The 17,959-nt window shown below is 31.2% G+C and overlaps 1 protein-coding gene across 1 annotated transcript in view; it reads right to left on the bottom strand.

Annotated features, from left to right (window-relative positions):
- Positions 1-1,130: 1,130 nt before the first annotated feature.
- LOC136968721 (uncharacterized) overlaps positions 1,131-17,959 on the bottom strand; it is a 35,562-nt gene continuing 18,733 nt past the window's right edge. The window contains exons 11-19 of the mRNA XM_067262752.1: positions 9,926-10,131; positions 9,553-9,783; positions 9,211-9,394; positions 9,005-9,135; positions 8,786-8,935; positions 2,349-2,481; positions 2,123-2,278; positions 1,968-2,053; positions 1,131-1,380 (exon numbers count right to left, since the gene is read on the bottom strand). Coding sequence (XP_067118853.1) covers positions 1,201-1,380; positions 1,968-2,053; positions 2,123-2,278; positions 2,349-2,481; positions 8,786-8,935; positions 9,005-9,135; positions 9,211-9,394; positions 9,553-9,783; positions 9,926-10,131 — 1,457 coding nt within the window. The 3' untranslated portion in view covers positions 1,131-1,200. The remainder of the gene's footprint in view (positions 1,381-1,967; positions 2,054-2,122; positions 2,279-2,348; positions 2,482-8,785; positions 8,936-9,004; positions 9,136-9,210; positions 9,395-9,552; positions 9,784-9,925; positions 10,132-17,959) is intronic.

The following is a 17,959-nucleotide window of genomic DNA, read 5'->3' as shown; positions in this document are numbered from 1 at the left end:
AAAGACTTTTCCAATTATAGCATCATTAAGAATGATGAACATTTTATATGAAATATAACTTTTAAACAGTACAGTGGGTGATCGGTTAACGAACAAATCGGATAAAGAACATTTTCGCAAAAGATTTTTATGATCGGACAACGAACACACTTCCTGAATTCGAACGTTAACCAGATCTCGATAGTGAAGTTATTATTTCATATAGGTGAAATAGCCGAGCGGTTAAGGTGGCAGCCTACAGCTCTGTCTTTCGGACAGGTCGAAAAATTCCAGAATTTTTCGGGAGTGGTCCGTCTGAATATGTCGGATCCGTTCTCACGACTTGGGCATTCTTTGTGACGGTTCTCTCGGTGCCCATACGCGGAAGTACCTTTTATAATTTATTTATTATTCAATTTGTTTTATTTGTTTCAATTTATTAGTAAAGTAAAGTAAAAAGGAAAACAATTTACTAAGTTTTGAAATGAAACTTCAAACTTTTAATTTTGAATTTGAGTTTTAAATTAACTTTTTTTTTAAGTACTATTATCTTAACTATAATAGATTAATAAATATTTGTTCTTATTCTCACTTACTGCAGAATTTTATTTATGAAGACAAATATTAAAATCACACAGTCTGCTTATTTGCTTGTTACGAAAAAGTTATTTGTTTAAACTTTAAAGTGTTGTTTTTGAAAACATTATGATGGCAAATATGGTTTATCGGATCATCCGCAATACATCGTCCTGCACGTGTTAATAAAAGGTACTTAGCTTATTCAAATATTCTTAATTTTGAGTTAAGTTTGGGTGCTTCTGGAATCGCTGTTGTTTACTTATGGCGCAACATTGCAGGTATTCGAGTATTCGCGGATATTATTCGCCTGTTTCTAAAATCCAAGTGTATTAATTTACGTATAGCGCTACATTTTCACATAAATTTCAGAGGGAAAGATATTTAAAATAATATTCAAGCAGTACAAAGTGATAATGAAATGATTACATATATTTTAAAGTTTAACGTGAATTAAAACAATACTTTCTACAAATTTTTATTTTAGAAACAGAAACGAATTGTACTTTCATATTTATTACATAGCTATTAAATATAAATATACAACGTTATAGTTTTAGTAATTTAATAATATATTACATAGAGTTTATAGATCCAAAATTTTGCTTTTTCTCCAGAAAGCAGGAATTATATAAAACGATCGTGTCATAAGGTGGAGATGCATTCTCCGGCGTTAACTTTTTGAACTGACTTTTGTCTTTCAGACTGCTGGTTAGCCCAAGGTTGAATTTCAGCCGAGCCTTTAATAATAAATATTAAAGTACCAAATATGCATAATCCGCTTGATAAGTAGAAGACGATATTCCACTGAGTCAAGCTTCCCTCCTGTAAAAATAATGTATGCAATTACGTATACATGGCGAGTCAGTAGTCCCTTGCGCTCTTTTCATTCCAAAAGTACTGAAGATACATTAATTTTGTTAGTGTAATTACATGGAAGTCGGGCGTGGAGAATCCGATGGAACCTTTTTGTTGACCTTGAAAATAATTTTCAAGGTCACTTATGTTGTAACCTTTTAATGAGCAGAGGTAACGTAGGTGACAAAGAGCACGATATAATTAGCCTGAAATCATTCTGGATTTTTAATTTGCATTGTGTAAACAGATGTTCAAGATATTAATTCCTTTCAAAAATGATCTTTAAATTCACGAAGAGTAAAAGTGTTTTGTTTTAAATAACCTTGAAAATCATTTTCACGTTCAACAGAAAGTGTTCCATCCGATATATGAATTCCTATATAACTACAAAATTAATATATTTTCAATGCTTCTGGAATGAAAAGGGTGCAAGGAACTTTTGATTCGCTCTGTATATAAATAGGTAGCAGGTTAATTATACTAAACTAGTTAATTATTGATATGTATAACAACTTTAATAATATCTATAGTATCAATTTTAAAACAGTATTTACATTTTTATCTAATATAACTCCTGCTATAAGGGGGGAAAACACTCCTGCCAAGCAAGCAAAACCGTTGATTAAACCAAACACTATTCCTGTAAAATATTGTCATTGTAATAATGATGTTAAGTACATATTCTTATCATTTAATTTTGATAATAAACCCGCATAATTATTCGCTATATCCATGATAATCGGAACATCTCCTCCGGCATTCATTCCGAAAGTAGTCAACGAAATTGCCAGAAGTGAGATGGCCAAAGTTTTATCGCATCCGATCTGAGTGACGATCATCAAGCAGATGCTGACTGACAGCCGACCTATACAAACGGAAACATTTCATGTTAATTTTCTTCGATGCGATAAAAACTAGACGATATGATTAATTACCTCCCGATGCGAAGAACTTTCTTAAAGTCGTTAAACTACACATGTTTTTCTTCCTAAGAAAATCTGAAAAGTAACCACAAAACAAAGTCGAAAGAGCCAATAAAAAATGAAAAACAGAGTTTATCCATCCATTCTGCAATAAAATAATAAAATTTTTATTTAATTATAACCATTATATTTTGATAATGATATCAAATTAACAGCTGAACTATTGCTCGTGTTTTTAATTTAAATTTATCACTTTTTTGATATTTACATTTTAAATAGATTTTAATATAATAATAATAATAATAATAACAATAACAATAATAACTCTCCCGTGGTCACTACCTGGTCGTGGTGGGAGAGCCCAGTAATTTTACTGATCCATAGGGCAATGCAGGCTGGAGCATAAGCTCCTGGTAGGGACGCCCATGCCAGTAAGGTCTATGGGGAGAAATGAAGCTAAGAGTGACCACACTCACATTTTGTGGAGATATTTATTATGGTAATAACCAGATCAAAGTGTGATACCGGCTCGGACGTCGCCCGGGTTAACAAGGTCCGCGTTCGTGGGTTAGGCAGAGGCTCACGTTCGAAAAATAGGCCACAGTCTCCCTTGGTTACCGGTGGCGAAAGCAGCACCGGCCCAAGCGTGGCTACTGCAATGCCCTCAACAGATGTGAGGAACCAACCCAGCCTTGGTGTTTCTGTGGCAATGCATCCACAGACCACAAAGGCTGGAAAACCACGCCAACGGATGAAATGGACAGTAGAAATGAACGAGTTTATTATGCGTACTTACTACACCATCACAAAACTCGAAACAAACATGACAGCATACAGACAACAACTACACCATAGATTCACACAACAGTATCCTCATCTCACTGTCACCGAACAAAGGGTTGTTGATCAAAAAAGAACAATTATACACAACAACCTTATTCCACAAACAACACTTGAATTTATCAAACAACAGGTTGCTGATCAAATACATCAACAGACAGAAACATCTAACATTAATGAAGATCATGTAACCTGTCAGGATAATCCAGCAACAAGCATTGATAATAACACACATACAACAATTACCACTAATGATACTACAGACACTTCCTCATCCACCACTGATAACATAGACATGGATTTAGTTAATACGCTCTCACTTATATTTCAGGAAACACTCACTAAATATACAGGTACAGATCCCACACAACGACCACGAATACCAAAAATCAACACGTCAAAGGAAGTAGGAAAAACACTAAATTATGTAAATACTCATTTACTACCACACTACATTCATTCAATTTCTACACTCGCAAACATTCATACATTAGTTTATGCTGGAGCAGTCACAGTAGTGACACACCATGGACTGAAAGTACAATCACAGACAAATACACAGAAAACAAAATTCTATCACAAACCTGCCTGGCAGAGAAGAATAGAAACACAAATAAATGACATTAGACAGCAATTAAGCAGACTGACACAATACACTAAAAGCAACATAACACCCAAATTAAGGAAACAGCTCAAAAACATTTTCAAGAAAATAAAAACACACACAAAACATGAACATCACAACACACGCGTTACAGAATACATTGATACACTAAAACAAAAACTTGCTGCCAAAGCACGTAGACTCAAACGATACAAAACATGTACACTACGAAAACAACAAAATAAATTATTTACAAACAATGAAAAATTCTTTTACAGACAAATTAATAACAATGCAAACACTGATACACAGCACAGTGGCACACCAACAAAAGAAGAACTTACAACATATTGGTCTTCTCTTTGGTCCAGTGCTGTCACGCACAATGCTGATGCAGGCTGGATCGAGGAGGAGAACAGAAACTTGCACAACATACCAACTATGCCCTGTGCTGAAATAAACATACATGATTTCCAATACACTGTTAACAGAACACACAACTGGAAGACACCTGGTGTAGACAACATTCACAATTTCTGGTACAAAAAGTTTACGTCACTGCACCAGGAACTAGCTAAACACCTAACACACATCATCATCAATCCACAAGACATGCCAAATTTTCTTACTCAGGGCATTACCTACATGAAACCTAAAAACAACAATACCACAGACCCCACACAATACAGACCAATTACATGTCTTCCAACGCTCTACAAATTATTGACATCCTGTATCACAAACAAAATATACAAACATGTTGAAGAACACGACATTCTTACGGAACAACAAAAAGGTTGCCGTAGAAATCACAGGGGATGCAAAGAACAGTTACTCATAGATTCAGTCATTCTACGGCAAGCACACAAACAACACAGAAACATACGCATGGCATATATAGACTACAGAAAAGCATTCAACAGTGTTCCACACAGTTGGCTGCTACATATTCTACACATGTACAAAATACATCCATCACTCATTGCATTCTTTCAAAACACTATGCAGCACTGGAGAACAACACTACATCTCAGGGTTGGTAACACTTCCATACAAACAAACCAAATTTTTATTACGCGAGGAATTTTTCAAGGAGATTCCTTGAGTCCTCTCTGGTTCTGCTTATCCCTGAATTCATTATCCAACATGTTAAACAACACGCAATATGGTTACAATATCAGACATGAAAAAACAACACAGTTTACACTGTCACATCTCATGTACATGGATGACATAAAACTTTATGCATCCACACAAAAACAACATCAACTCCTACAAATCACACATTCATAGCACCAAGGACATACAAATGGAATTTGGCCTAGATAAATGCAAAACACTTCACATAGAAAAAGGAATCCTGAAGAAAGAAGATTTTGTACTTGGAAATGGAGACGTTATTGAATCCATGGAAGAGGGCGAGTTCTACAAGTATTTAGGATTCCAACAGGCCAAACTAACAGAACATACACAAATAAAGCAAAGATTAATTAAAGAATACCAAAGTAGGTTAAATGCTATTCTCAGAACACAGTTAAATGCAAAACACACAGTTAAAGCAATAAACACATATGTCATCCCAGTACTCACATATTCTTTTGGAGTTATACATTGGACTCACACAGATCTTGAGCAACTCCAAAGGAAAACAAGAACAACACTTACTAAGCATAAACAACATCATCCTAAATCCGCCACAGAAAGATTAACCCTTCCACGTAAAGATGGCGGACGTGGCCTGATTGACATAGTTAACCTTCACTACAAATAAATACAGTCACTGCGAGAGTTTTTCTATAAAAAACAAGAAACATCACAATTACATAAAGCAGTAACTCTAGCAGACTCGAATAACTCACCATTAAACTTACGCTAACATCATATGGACACAACACAACATATAAAAAGCATAGACACCATTAAGCAATCGTGGGCTCTAAAGGCACTCCATGGCAGGCATCCTTATGATCTGGCCCAGGGTTTTGTTGACAAAACTGCGTCAAACAGCTGGTTAGCTCGGGGATGCCTCTTTGGGGAGACGGAAGGATTTATGATCGCCATACAGGATCAGGTCATAAATACTAAAAACTACAGAAAACACATACTCAAAGATGCAACACTCACAAATGACTCATGCAGAAAATGTCACATCATGCCAGAAACTATACAACACATCACCTCTGGTTGCAAGCTCTTGGCACAGACAGATTATTTACACAGACATAATCAAGTAGCAAATATAATACACCAAGAGCTTGCAAAGAAACACAAATTAGTAGACATCCACGAACCATAGTACAAATACATTCCACAGACAGTATTGGAAAACAACACGCACAAAATGTACTACGACAGAGCCATAATTACAAATAAAACAATTTACCACAACAGACCAGACATCACACTCATTGACAAACACAATAAAATCACATACATTATAGACATATTCATTCCAAACACTCACAATATACAAAACGCATGCACTGAAAAAATTAGCAAGTACACAGAACTCGCCTAGGAAATAAGGCATCTGTGGATGATGGATAGGGTGCTTATTGTACCTGTTGTTCTCTCCTCTACAGGTGTCATACCACACACACTACACAAAAGCCTGGGCACATTACAATTGAATACAAACACATACATCACACTACAGAAGGCCACTATATTGAATACATGTCATATTGTGAGAAAATTCCTGAATACAGACACACACACTGATACACTTCTTTAATTTCTGTTTTGATTACTATGCCTTGACTTTGGTCCGGCATAGTACACAGCCACCGGTGTTAATCGAGTATATCTCACTTAACCCAACATAATAATAATAATATCTTTAAGTTCGGATATAAAAAATATCACCACAGATTAATAAACATAAACTGTAGAGTTAATTTAATGGTTAATTCTAGAATTTATGAATTCAAATACAAAATTTCCTCGTGAGTCTACTGCATTTACTTCCTACAATAAGATGTGCTCCTGAGTGACAAGCCTATAACTAAGCAAACCAATGGCGTAGTCTATTTCGTAGGAAACATCTTATGCAATTGGTTTGCTTACTTACTTAGCTACTTAATACAAACAAGCACTAAATATATCAGTAGACATTTATGGAGCATGTAATTTTGAACTTGAATTAAGGATATGGCTACGTCTAAAGATTTTAGTTGCAGTGTTTTGAAAATATATCAATATATTCTGTTGATATGATGTTTGTGTTCAGTTTAGAGTGCAAGTAACAAATTTTCACATTAAAATAAAATTTAAGTTATTATTTAAATAGGTTCAGTTTTACATATTTTATCTTCACGAACAAAATATATTTTAAAAAGTTTTCAATTTTAAATTTTTGGTTTATATTATTTCAAAATTTATTATTTTGAAATAATTATACTTCTAAATATGAAATATAATATATTAAATAATTGTGGTGTGTGTTTGATATTTCAGATATTTATAGTTTTAACTATAAGCTGTTCGTTGATAATTATTTGAATTATTGAACAGAAAAATATTTACATTTATTTGAATTTTTAAGGATTTATTTAATCAAATTTATATTTAATAATCTGTTTTAATATTATTTTAAAAAATAAAAACTAAAAACTCATTTAAATAGCTTTAAAAATAAAATAATAATTTTTCCGTAAACCTCATCTTTTATTTCAAAATATATTTTCTTCTGACAATGAAATGTCTGTGGCAAAAAAAATTCAGCTAAGAATAGATGATTTCTAAGTAAAATCGTTTTTTAAGTTACAAGGTATTTTAAAATAAATTAATTAAAATAAGAATATCTTGCATAAATACTCCTATTTAAACAAATTAAGTAGGAATGTTTTATGTCAAAAGTGAACATTATTTTATTGATATTTAATTTGAAATTGCTTATATACTATATATAAATAAGCAACTTTCAAGTTTAGGGCATCATTCTCATAATTAATGTGATTTTGATGCCCTATAGTTCATAATTCTTTTAGTTGATGTCTTATGCTTAAGGCTTTTTCAAATTATAATGCGATGGATAGATATATTTTTCAATATTACGCAATGTTTTTATTAATATGATAGTGTTTAATTTGTTATAAGATATCCGAATTTATGATCTTTTGTTTGAAAGTAATATACATTAGTGTTTCTTTCTAAATTTATTAATGTATAAATAAACATACTCTAATTTGAACATTATTGGTACAGTAGAGCGTCGTTAATCGGAACGCCGGTAATCGGAATGGCCGGTAATCGGAACGATTTTCAGTCGGACTGTGTCGTGCTGAATCGAACATTTTTGATACTAGATTTACTTCTAAAGAATAATTTTTATGTTTTTTATATTCTTCAATATATTTATTTTGTTTGTACAAAATGCAGAAATAATTTTTAACGATACAATAGCCTCGATTATTATTATAAAAATTTTCGTTAGGCTTAAAATCGACGAAAATTCAACACGAAGCGACACGCAACGGAGAAAAATTCAACACGAAGCGACACGCAACGGAGAAAAGTTTGAACATCGGACAGGTTAGTATATTTTTTCGTACAAAGTCGGTAATCGGAACAAATGACTAATCGGAACAACCCCAGTCCCCAATTGATTCGATGTATAAATAAACATACTCTAATATGAACATTATTGGAATAAATTTTATATTTATTTCTATATATAGACCCAGTATTTAAAATGATATCCGCCATTCTTTTAAAGAGAAATATTTAATAAATGGATCAATTATTTACAAATTTTATTAATTGTAAAAAATTGTATATAAAAAATTAATATAATTATATAAATTTTCTCAATTGTATATAATTATATTCATTTGTAATAAAGTTTTCAACATAGTTTAGGTATTGCTACGATATTTACGTAAATACAGCCTAAATCTTTCTTTTACTATAGTGTGTTAAAGTAAATCACTTAATATTTGATATAATGAATTAATTTTGAAATCTATTTTTTAAGCCTGACCCATATATACTGTACAGTACGTACCTCTTCAATGGGAGAATGCAGAACAGATTCAAAATAAGCCGGCAATTTAGTAAGTAATGTAAAAAATGCCCAAGCAGCACAGAATCTAGTAATTGCTAAAGACCAAACAGCTCCTGAAGTGAGTATACCTTTCCAAGGTGTGTTGTTCTTCTGAAAATAGCAATAGACGTTTATAATTCTATATTAAAGTATTCAGCTTTCGTTAAAAAATTAATTTACCTGTTTAGCAGTTATATTCGTCTGATCTTGTTGAATGTACAATAATTCTTTATTTGATATTCTCGGATGACTTTCTGGACTCTCGTATAAAAACAACAAAAGAATTAGGAACATCAAACATCCTAATGCACCTAAAATATAAGTAGCAAGTTTTTGTATTTTAATTTTTTACGAGAAAATTTATTAGAAAAATAGTATAGATATACCAAAAAGATAAAATGCCGATGGCCATCCGCCACTAAAACCATATTCACATAAATAACCAGTAACTGTCATCGATAAGATTGTTCCTATATTGTTCCCAGTCCAGCAAAATCCTGCAAGGGTACCTCTTTCTACAACAGGGGACCACCGAGAAAGCAATGTGTACATGGCTGGATACGCTACACCCTTAACATAACAAAAAGTGTATTTAAATTTATTAAGAAATTACAATATGATTTTTAGAATGGTTAAACAGCTCCCGGTTGTGACGTTTTTCAATACATGTAAGGACATACAAATTAAAATATATTATGGAATTTAATGAATTTTACTTTGACATTTACCTGTGCTAATCCCGTTAGAGATCGTAGCACAATAACTAATGCGGCTCCATATTCAGACAAGCATGGGATTAACATAGTAGCTAACGAGGAAATTAGTAAAGTGCCAGAGAACACATTTTTAGGACCAAGTTTTTTAGTTATCGTACCTCCTGCCATTTGGGTGCATATAAATCCGTAAAAATATGATCCTAAAACGATACCTTGCAATGAGGGAGGCCAAGGATATTCACCCTGAAAGATAGATTTTTTAAAATTTTTTCTGTTAATTTTCATTGTTATTTAAATCTATATTTAATCTTTAAACTAAAGTCAACCTATTGTTGTTTCAGAATGAAAAATATTAAATTTTATCAATAATTCAAAATTTGCTCACACTTTTATAGTTGAACGTGACATTGGTGTCTTTTGTATCGGGGCACATTTCATTTAGTTCATTGCTCAGATTCGATTTAACTTTCGTATATGCTGTGTTATTAACCATAGCAACAATAGCCACATTTATTACAACTCTATGCGTATAGAAGATGCAAAAAGTAAGAAAGCCTAGGGCAATTACAACGTATCTTGCAGGTATGCGATCTGTGATATTTAAGAATCATTGAAATTACTAAATTTATAATTTAATTCATTTAAATTAACCTCTCGTACTCACTCAATAACTTCATACTCTTTTCTTTTTTTTCTGATGCCATCCTATCACTAAGAGTTAAGTTAGAAAATAACAAATGCAATTATTTCAATGAAATATATAAATCATACTTTTATTATCAGAAAAGCTTTAAATCTTATACATTGACATTACAGAATTTTTTGATAAAAATGGTATCAAGGTTTTTTCGCAAGTTACTTTATTTTTAAATTGTTGTTGTTTATATCGTAATTCAAAAATAAAGACTTTTTTAATTATAGCATCATTAAGAATGATGAACATTTTATATGATATATGGCTTTTAAACAGTATTTTACATTCAAAAATATTATTTCAAAGAAGTGCAAAAACTGTATGATTTTTAAATTTTATTTTAATATAAATAAATTTGCCAATTCTCTATAAATTATCCTACTGACATAAATAACATTATGCAATTTAATACTTTGTTTATCAACTTTTATGAAATTTTATAACGTTTTATTCAAATATAGTGCCATTTTCCTACATAAAAGAAATTTATATGTTCAGAATGTTTAAATTTATATGTTTAGAATAAAATTCTAAACATATAAATTTCTTTTAATTCTGAAATGTATTTTTGAAATCTCTAAATAAAAGTAACAGAGTTTATTCTATGTAATGCTATTTTGCAATCTTGTACAATATAAACTTACGTGAATAATTTAAAAAAATCATTAATAATTTTAATTAGTAAGCTAATTATTAATACATTCTGCTGGATGTATTTTATTGAAAATGTCTTAAAATTAAATTTAAAAGATATTAACGCATGAAAATTTTTTTTTTCTTTTCGGATCTCTCACTCATGTTAAATGCATGATTAACGCATGATTAATTTTATCTTAAAATATTTTAAAAAACCATCACTAAACAAACCCTGACTCCGCCTCCTCTTTCTCCTCCTCGTCTTCCTCTTCCTCCTCCTCTCTTAAATATTCTAAACGATGGTATGGAACTGTAATTTGAAATGTAGAACTTTACGTAAAGGAAGAAAAATTATTATTGATCTTTAATGGCATTTTAAAATTTAAAAAAAAAAAATAAATTTTACATCACCTCTTTTAAAACTCATATTTTTATTTCATTCGTCGTTTATATTTTTACTTCTACAATAAAATGAAATGTAATCTTATTAGATACACTAGAAGTTTTGATAATCGCATAAATAAAGAAAATAGACCAATAATACTGTCATGTATTAAAGTAAACAAAAGTAACTTAACACATTTATGGTCACATGAATTATGAAATAATCGACATTTTTCTGCCTCGAGAAAATTTAAATCCTATTCTTTTAGAATGGTGCATATGAAATTTTTCTTCTCGAATTAATTCAATAACTGAAAATCTAAATTTTATTTTTAATAGTAGGGACGAGAAAAAATTTAAATTTAAGTGATTTTTCAATAATTATGGGTGTACGTTCTTCCAAATATGGAATCTGCTTAAATTATATATATAAATCTAATTTTTATTTAGAGACTTAAATACTTTCAAAGACATTATGTTCAAAAAATTATTTCACCTATCCTGTTATATCTAATTTGATAAAATTTGTGTGAATATGTGTTTAAAATATGTTTTAAATATACATTTGTAATTTAATAACAACTATATAACAAATATAACTGTAATGTAATATACACAGATGTTTAAAATTTTTATAATATAATGCTTATAATTTTAAAAATTTCAAGCATTAATAAATTTAATTCTAATTTAGATTTATATATAAATTTTTTTTCACTTTTGACTACCGTATATGAGCTCAACTTTACGTGTGTCCAAAAATTTACTCTCTCTTTTTATTTATAGGCCCATATTCTTGTAAGCTTTTTTATAAAAACAATATAGATGTCTGAACGTTTTATGAATGTTATAATTCGCTTTATGGAAGATTTTATTTTTTAGATTTTTCTTTATTGGAACCAGCCTTTGAGTTTCTTGTAATGCATACATTCTTATTTTAGTTCTATTTTTGTATTTTTCATCAACATTTTCTAGTAAACTTCTGTAAATTTATAATATGTGATTTATGTACGTAGTTTTAGATTATTCTTATTTATTTACTATTATTATTTGTTTGTTTATTATACGTCTTATTGTAGCTATAGAATTATTAATAAGTTTTGATACACAATTGCAACGGTAAAATTGCTTTATTGCTTTATTTCTACCGATTTCGGGGTTCTTAGGGATGTGCCTCACGTGCCTAGTGGAAAATTTGGCACTGCTTCCAGTTATCAAAATGTTTAACAAAATTACAAAAGAAAAAATTGTGTTAAAAGTACAAAATTTTGAGCTTTGTATAGATTTACCAGTCTTTATTTTCAGAGAATTTCGTGTTCTTTTGACTTTGAAAGGTCGCTTTGTACATTTACTTTTGTATATTTGGTTTTTTGACACCAATAGATACCACTCTTCTATACAAACTATTATTGTTAGTTTACTGGTATTTTATGACTAACTGGGTAAACAATCATTTAACTCCTTCGACTTTATGAATGCACCCTAAACTTTCAGTTTCCTGTTTGAGGTTAAGTTGCGAGTTATTCTTAATAAAATCCTTGTGTATATGGCTTAAAATCACCAAGGTCGCAAATTTCCAGATTAGTTTTATGACGAAAAATATTAAAAGCTATAATGATGACAATTACTTTATATTGTCACTAAATTTCTGTTTAAACAATACTTGATAGGGCAGCGCATAGAATCCGTTACTTTTTTGTATAATATTGCTTTGCAACGGAGCATTCGCTAAAAACGGTCATTCGGGAGCGTTTTTGTAAAGTTAATGAAATGTCCAAAAAATACAAAAGTGTGTTTTTTGCTTTATTCAATGGCGTAGGTATATATTCATCAATATTATCTAAAAAATAATAACAATAATACGCATAAAATCTTTTTAAAGCAAAATACATCAAAAATGAAGATTAGTTGCTATTTTCATGCATACAATTTAAGAAATATAAAAATATCAGTAACTTTTATAATTAAATTCACATTACATGCATAGAAGTAATGTTTGTTAATATAAAAACAATTTTTTTTGTGACGATAACTAAAATTGTAAATGTTTTATTCAATTTTAGTAACGTTCTCGGAAATGATCAGGCGTTCCCGGAATGATAAGAATGTTTGCTGAATGACGATAATGATATTATAGGGTATAGTAAGGGTATATTTTAATTATGAACGACAGTTTCAGAAATCAAAGCTGTTTATTTATAAAGCCATAACGTTTGTACTTAACATAAAATTAACTTTACGTAGTTTAAGAAAAGTTATATAATACAATCTAAAATAAATTCTGAAACAAAAGCTTGTTAACTTTGTAAAGACTTATTTACAAAACAAAGTAAGAAATAATTCTTAAATTTTTCGAAAACATCAATATCAGTATCGAAATAATAATATTCTCGATTCTGTTCTTTTTTTATTAATGGTGTTGGAATAATAATAATTATTTGCTCAAAGATATATAATAAAAGACATATCATTTAATATAAGACGCATCATTTAATTCCAGTTTGAATTTTCTGGTACTTTTACGCGCAGATCTCAAGAAATTTACTGAAATTTCTCTGTCATCGTCATCGACATATGCTGGGCAGGTAGCAACATATCTATAATAGATATTTGTCTTTTGAGTAGGGACTTTAATTAACAAGAATGTCCCAGGCCATATCAAATTTGGATGTATGTTTCAAGACAATCTCGCGAAATTTGGCATCAGACATTAGAATCGATTTATTGTTTCTTTCCTTTGGTAAAATCTTCTTAGCCATATGGAGCAATTTGTATTTCCTCAAAGTACTTCCACTGCGGCCGGATGGCCGAGCGGTAAAGGTGGCAGCCTACCGCTCTGGGGGACCCGGGATCGAATCCGAGCGGGTCGAATAATCCCCAGGAATTTTTCGGGGGGTGGTCCGTTCGGATATGTCGGGCCCCGTCCCTCACCACCCGGTCGCCCCATTGTGGCCCTGCCGAACCCATAATGGGCCTACTAAAAGAGGCCCTCTTAGTGCCCACAGGGCGGAAAGAGTTAAAAAAAAAAAAAAAAAAAAAAAAAAAGTACTTCCACTGATACATTTTTGGAAGACTTCTCTCTCTTTGGAATTTTTTGGCAAAGCGTCAGCCTTTTCTTGCAATTGCGTATTCAATACTTCACTAAACAAAAGGCTTTTGCGCACTTCAGGAGGTACATGAATGTCTTTAATTAAAGCATCAACTTTGCCGTTAGGAGTTGTAGGTACAACTTGCTTTTTTGCGTCTCTTCTTTGAAGTTTTTTTTTAAAGACTCAATTTTCGTTTCATTTGAACTACAGTCAAACCTGTTTTTGTGCGGTCTTTTTCTGTGCGATTTTTATTTGTGCGATTTGTTTTGTGCGATTTTTTTTGTGCGGTATATGAAAATTTCAATCAAATTCGAACATAATTGACTCCTGTAAAATTTTTAAAAACTCTATTGGTTGTTTTCTATGACATGAGCAGGTTTTTTCATTTTTTATTCAGTAAAATTTTTTTCTCATACGTTTATTTCGGTTCCCTCTTATTTTAATAGCATAAAAACCATAAATATTATGTTATATTTGAACAGATGCGGTAAGTTAGCTCCCCTCCAGCTTTAGACTGCAGGTGTGAAATTTCACGCCTTGTTAAATGAAATAACACTTCCTGCAGCTATATTTATCAAATAAAATCATTATTTAACGATTATTTTTAACTTTTTAATGTTAGATTCGTATTTAAGTGGAAATAATTAATTAATATAAAAATTAAAATTCTTAGAGGATTTTTTTCCCATTAGGTGTTGCAGAAAAAGGCCCAAGGAGTTAAAAAAGCAATTCCTAGTTATTTCGTATGGTTTTGAGTTATTTTCTACGTGAGACTTATTTTATGCGGTCCCTATTCACCGCATAAAAAATATTTTTTTAATTGTATTGCGAAAACTATTTTTTATAGCCACTCGTGAAGTTTCGCGCGATTTTTGTATGCATTTTCTTTTATGCGGTCCCTATCCCCCGCATAAAAACAGGTTTGACTGTATAGTTTCTTCCTGATTTTTATTTTTCGGTATGCTTTTGCTCTATCTTTCCGAACTTATTTTCTTCCTACTTGTCTTCTCACTAAAGGGATTGCGGCTGACTCGTCATCTGATTGTGGCGCATATTACTTATTATATTTGCTAATACCTTTTTCTTCTCTCTGTATTTTTTCGATGCTTTTTTTCCAATCTTTTCTCTGCTTTCGCTTTTCTCGCTCGGTCATATCAGCAATATTCTTCACTTTCTTTTCTGCTTTTTTCTTTTTATAATATTCCCTGTCCTTAGCCCTTTTAATTTCTCTCTCTTCATCGGTCATCTCATCTAGAAACTTTCTTTTTCTAGCATTAGCCTTTTCTCTTTGGCGCAAATAAGCCGCACTATCTTTTTTAAGTTTCTTTTTTGTTCTTTTTTTTGTTTTTTCTGCATCGGGAGTATCCATATTGCTACGAAGAAAAAACCAACAAGTATGTTAACTTATTGGAAATGACATACACACAACACAAAGTAAGTTAATGAAAAATTGTAAGAGAATCCACTTCGAAAACAAAATCCTTATTTTGAAAACGTCATCGTCATTTCGAGAACGTGTCATCGTGTCCGGGAAAGTTGCAGAAATGACGGTTACGAAATGACGATTTCAAATTAACGTGCGCTTTGATTTTATGGCGGCCATCTTAGACGCGGTCTGACCCAGTTAATGTAAAATGTTTGAGGTTAGTTTGTTATTATTGTACTCAAAAAAGTATTTTACCAATATTTAAAACTAATAAACGCATTCTCGGGTTGATGAACTATTGATGTACGCTCTGTGAATAATGAATTGAAAGGTACTTACCACTTAATTAAAATTTATTTGGCGAGAAACACACTGACAGTTGGCTATGTTATCGCTTTTACCCACTACTGAGGTCTGGCACTGTATGGCTGGCTGCGTTCACTTTAAGTTATTTTCGGCCAATTACAGCTGCGTTCACTGAAATGACGCAGCTGTAATTGGCCGAACATGTGCTGTCGGACAAAATATTTTAGCATATTTCTATTTAAAAGTGAAGTTATTTTTAATAACACTTTTACATAAAAAAATACGTGATATAAGTAATGATAACCGTTAAATATCGTTTGTTTTATATGATTTCTTGGAGATTGTTTTTGAAGATCGTACTTTAGGACGTGTTCCCGAAATGACTTTACGTATATATACAGTGAAATAATATAAAAGTTATTTTACTTTTAAAATATATTGTATGGTGTACGGTTAAAATGAAGTAATTTTAGTGTTTCATTATGTTCATTTGCTTAATAAAGTTACGATTTACGTAATTAATTTGCTGGCGAAGCAAATTTTCCACCTTGGTGATTTTGAGCCATATTAAACATTCCAAAAAAGCAGAAATTTCCAAGTTTTTGAAATTGCATTGAAGATACAAGTGAGTTAAATTTACAATTCACATATTTCTTGCATTATTGTGTAACCCAACATCATTTTGCATTATCCTGTTTGTGATTGAATTATTTTATCAACCAGTGAAATACTGTAAAATTGCTTGCTTATACAAGGAATAGGGATAAGTCAAAATTATGAGTTTATGTCACGTACGAAAAAAAAAACTATTATGCTTTAGTAGCTTAATGGTTGTACCAAAACAAAAACAACGTTTTTTGAGTCTTTCAAAAACGGCATTCATTCTTTGAAACAACACTTTTTTCATAAAAATTGACGTTACGTACCTGTACATTTGATATATGACATTATATAAGCTATTTAAAGATATTACAAAACATTAAATTTACGTATTTTATTTCTGGGTTGCTAAACTTTAATCAAGGTGGTGTTATCATTATATATAAACAGAGAATTTTTTAATATATTTTTATTATCTGCTTTAAATAATGATTTATCACTCTCACACTTAAAACAAATAATAATGAAGGAATGAAGATTTTTATGTCTAATGCAGAAGTTTCAGCTGATGTCAATAGATTTAAGAAAACCAGAAAGTGTTTTCTAGCACGGAATGCAAAAATGAACTGAAAATTTGGAAAAAATGTGTCATTGTAAATTGCAATTTCAGATGTCAACTTGATTTTGAAAGTTCAAATAAAATATATTACAGTACTCTGAACAAAAAGTATCGGAAATGGTTTATTTAAACTGAACGAGTGCAAGAGAGTACTGTCGTCGTTTTTTTCGTCGTTTGGCAGGACTTTCATCGACATCTAGCAACAATTCGTATGTCGTCGTCCATTTTCGTTTGCAAAATAAACGCTTGTTTTGTGCGTGACGAATTCTTGTGCCAGCGATATTTCAAAACGTCGAGTGTAATTGAGCAAAGAACATGAATGAAAGTTCGTTTTTTCAACGGAATTACTGTTATAAAAATGTTGGAAATGTTGCAAAAAAAGTCTTTGGTGACGTTAGTCTATCAGAAACTAGAGTTTTCGAGTGATACAAAATGTTCGAGGAAGACAGACAACGCGTCGGTAACCATCCATTTTAACTGACGAACAGCACGTCGTCCGAGTCAGAGATTTGGATCTCAATGTTCATCCTTTAACAGTTAGGAACATTATTGGACAAGATCCAAATGATCCAGTATCATTTGGATCTTGTCAAGTAATTTTAAAAGATCATTTGAGCTTGCGGCGCGTCGCTTCTCGAATCGTCCCGATAACGTTGAATGTGCCG

The sequence above is a fragment of the Centruroides vittatus genome, unplaced genomic scaffold, assembly GCF_030686945.1.
Source record: "Centruroides vittatus isolate TY-2023 unplaced genomic scaffold, ASM3068694v2 contig_1507, whole genome shotgun sequence".
In the NCBI taxonomy this organism is placed as follows: Eukaryota; Metazoa; Arthropoda; class Arachnida; order Scorpiones; family Buthidae; genus Centruroides; species Centruroides vittatus.
Note: the sequence above shows the minus strand (reverse complement) of the source record. Positions and strands in the feature narration are given on the sequence as shown.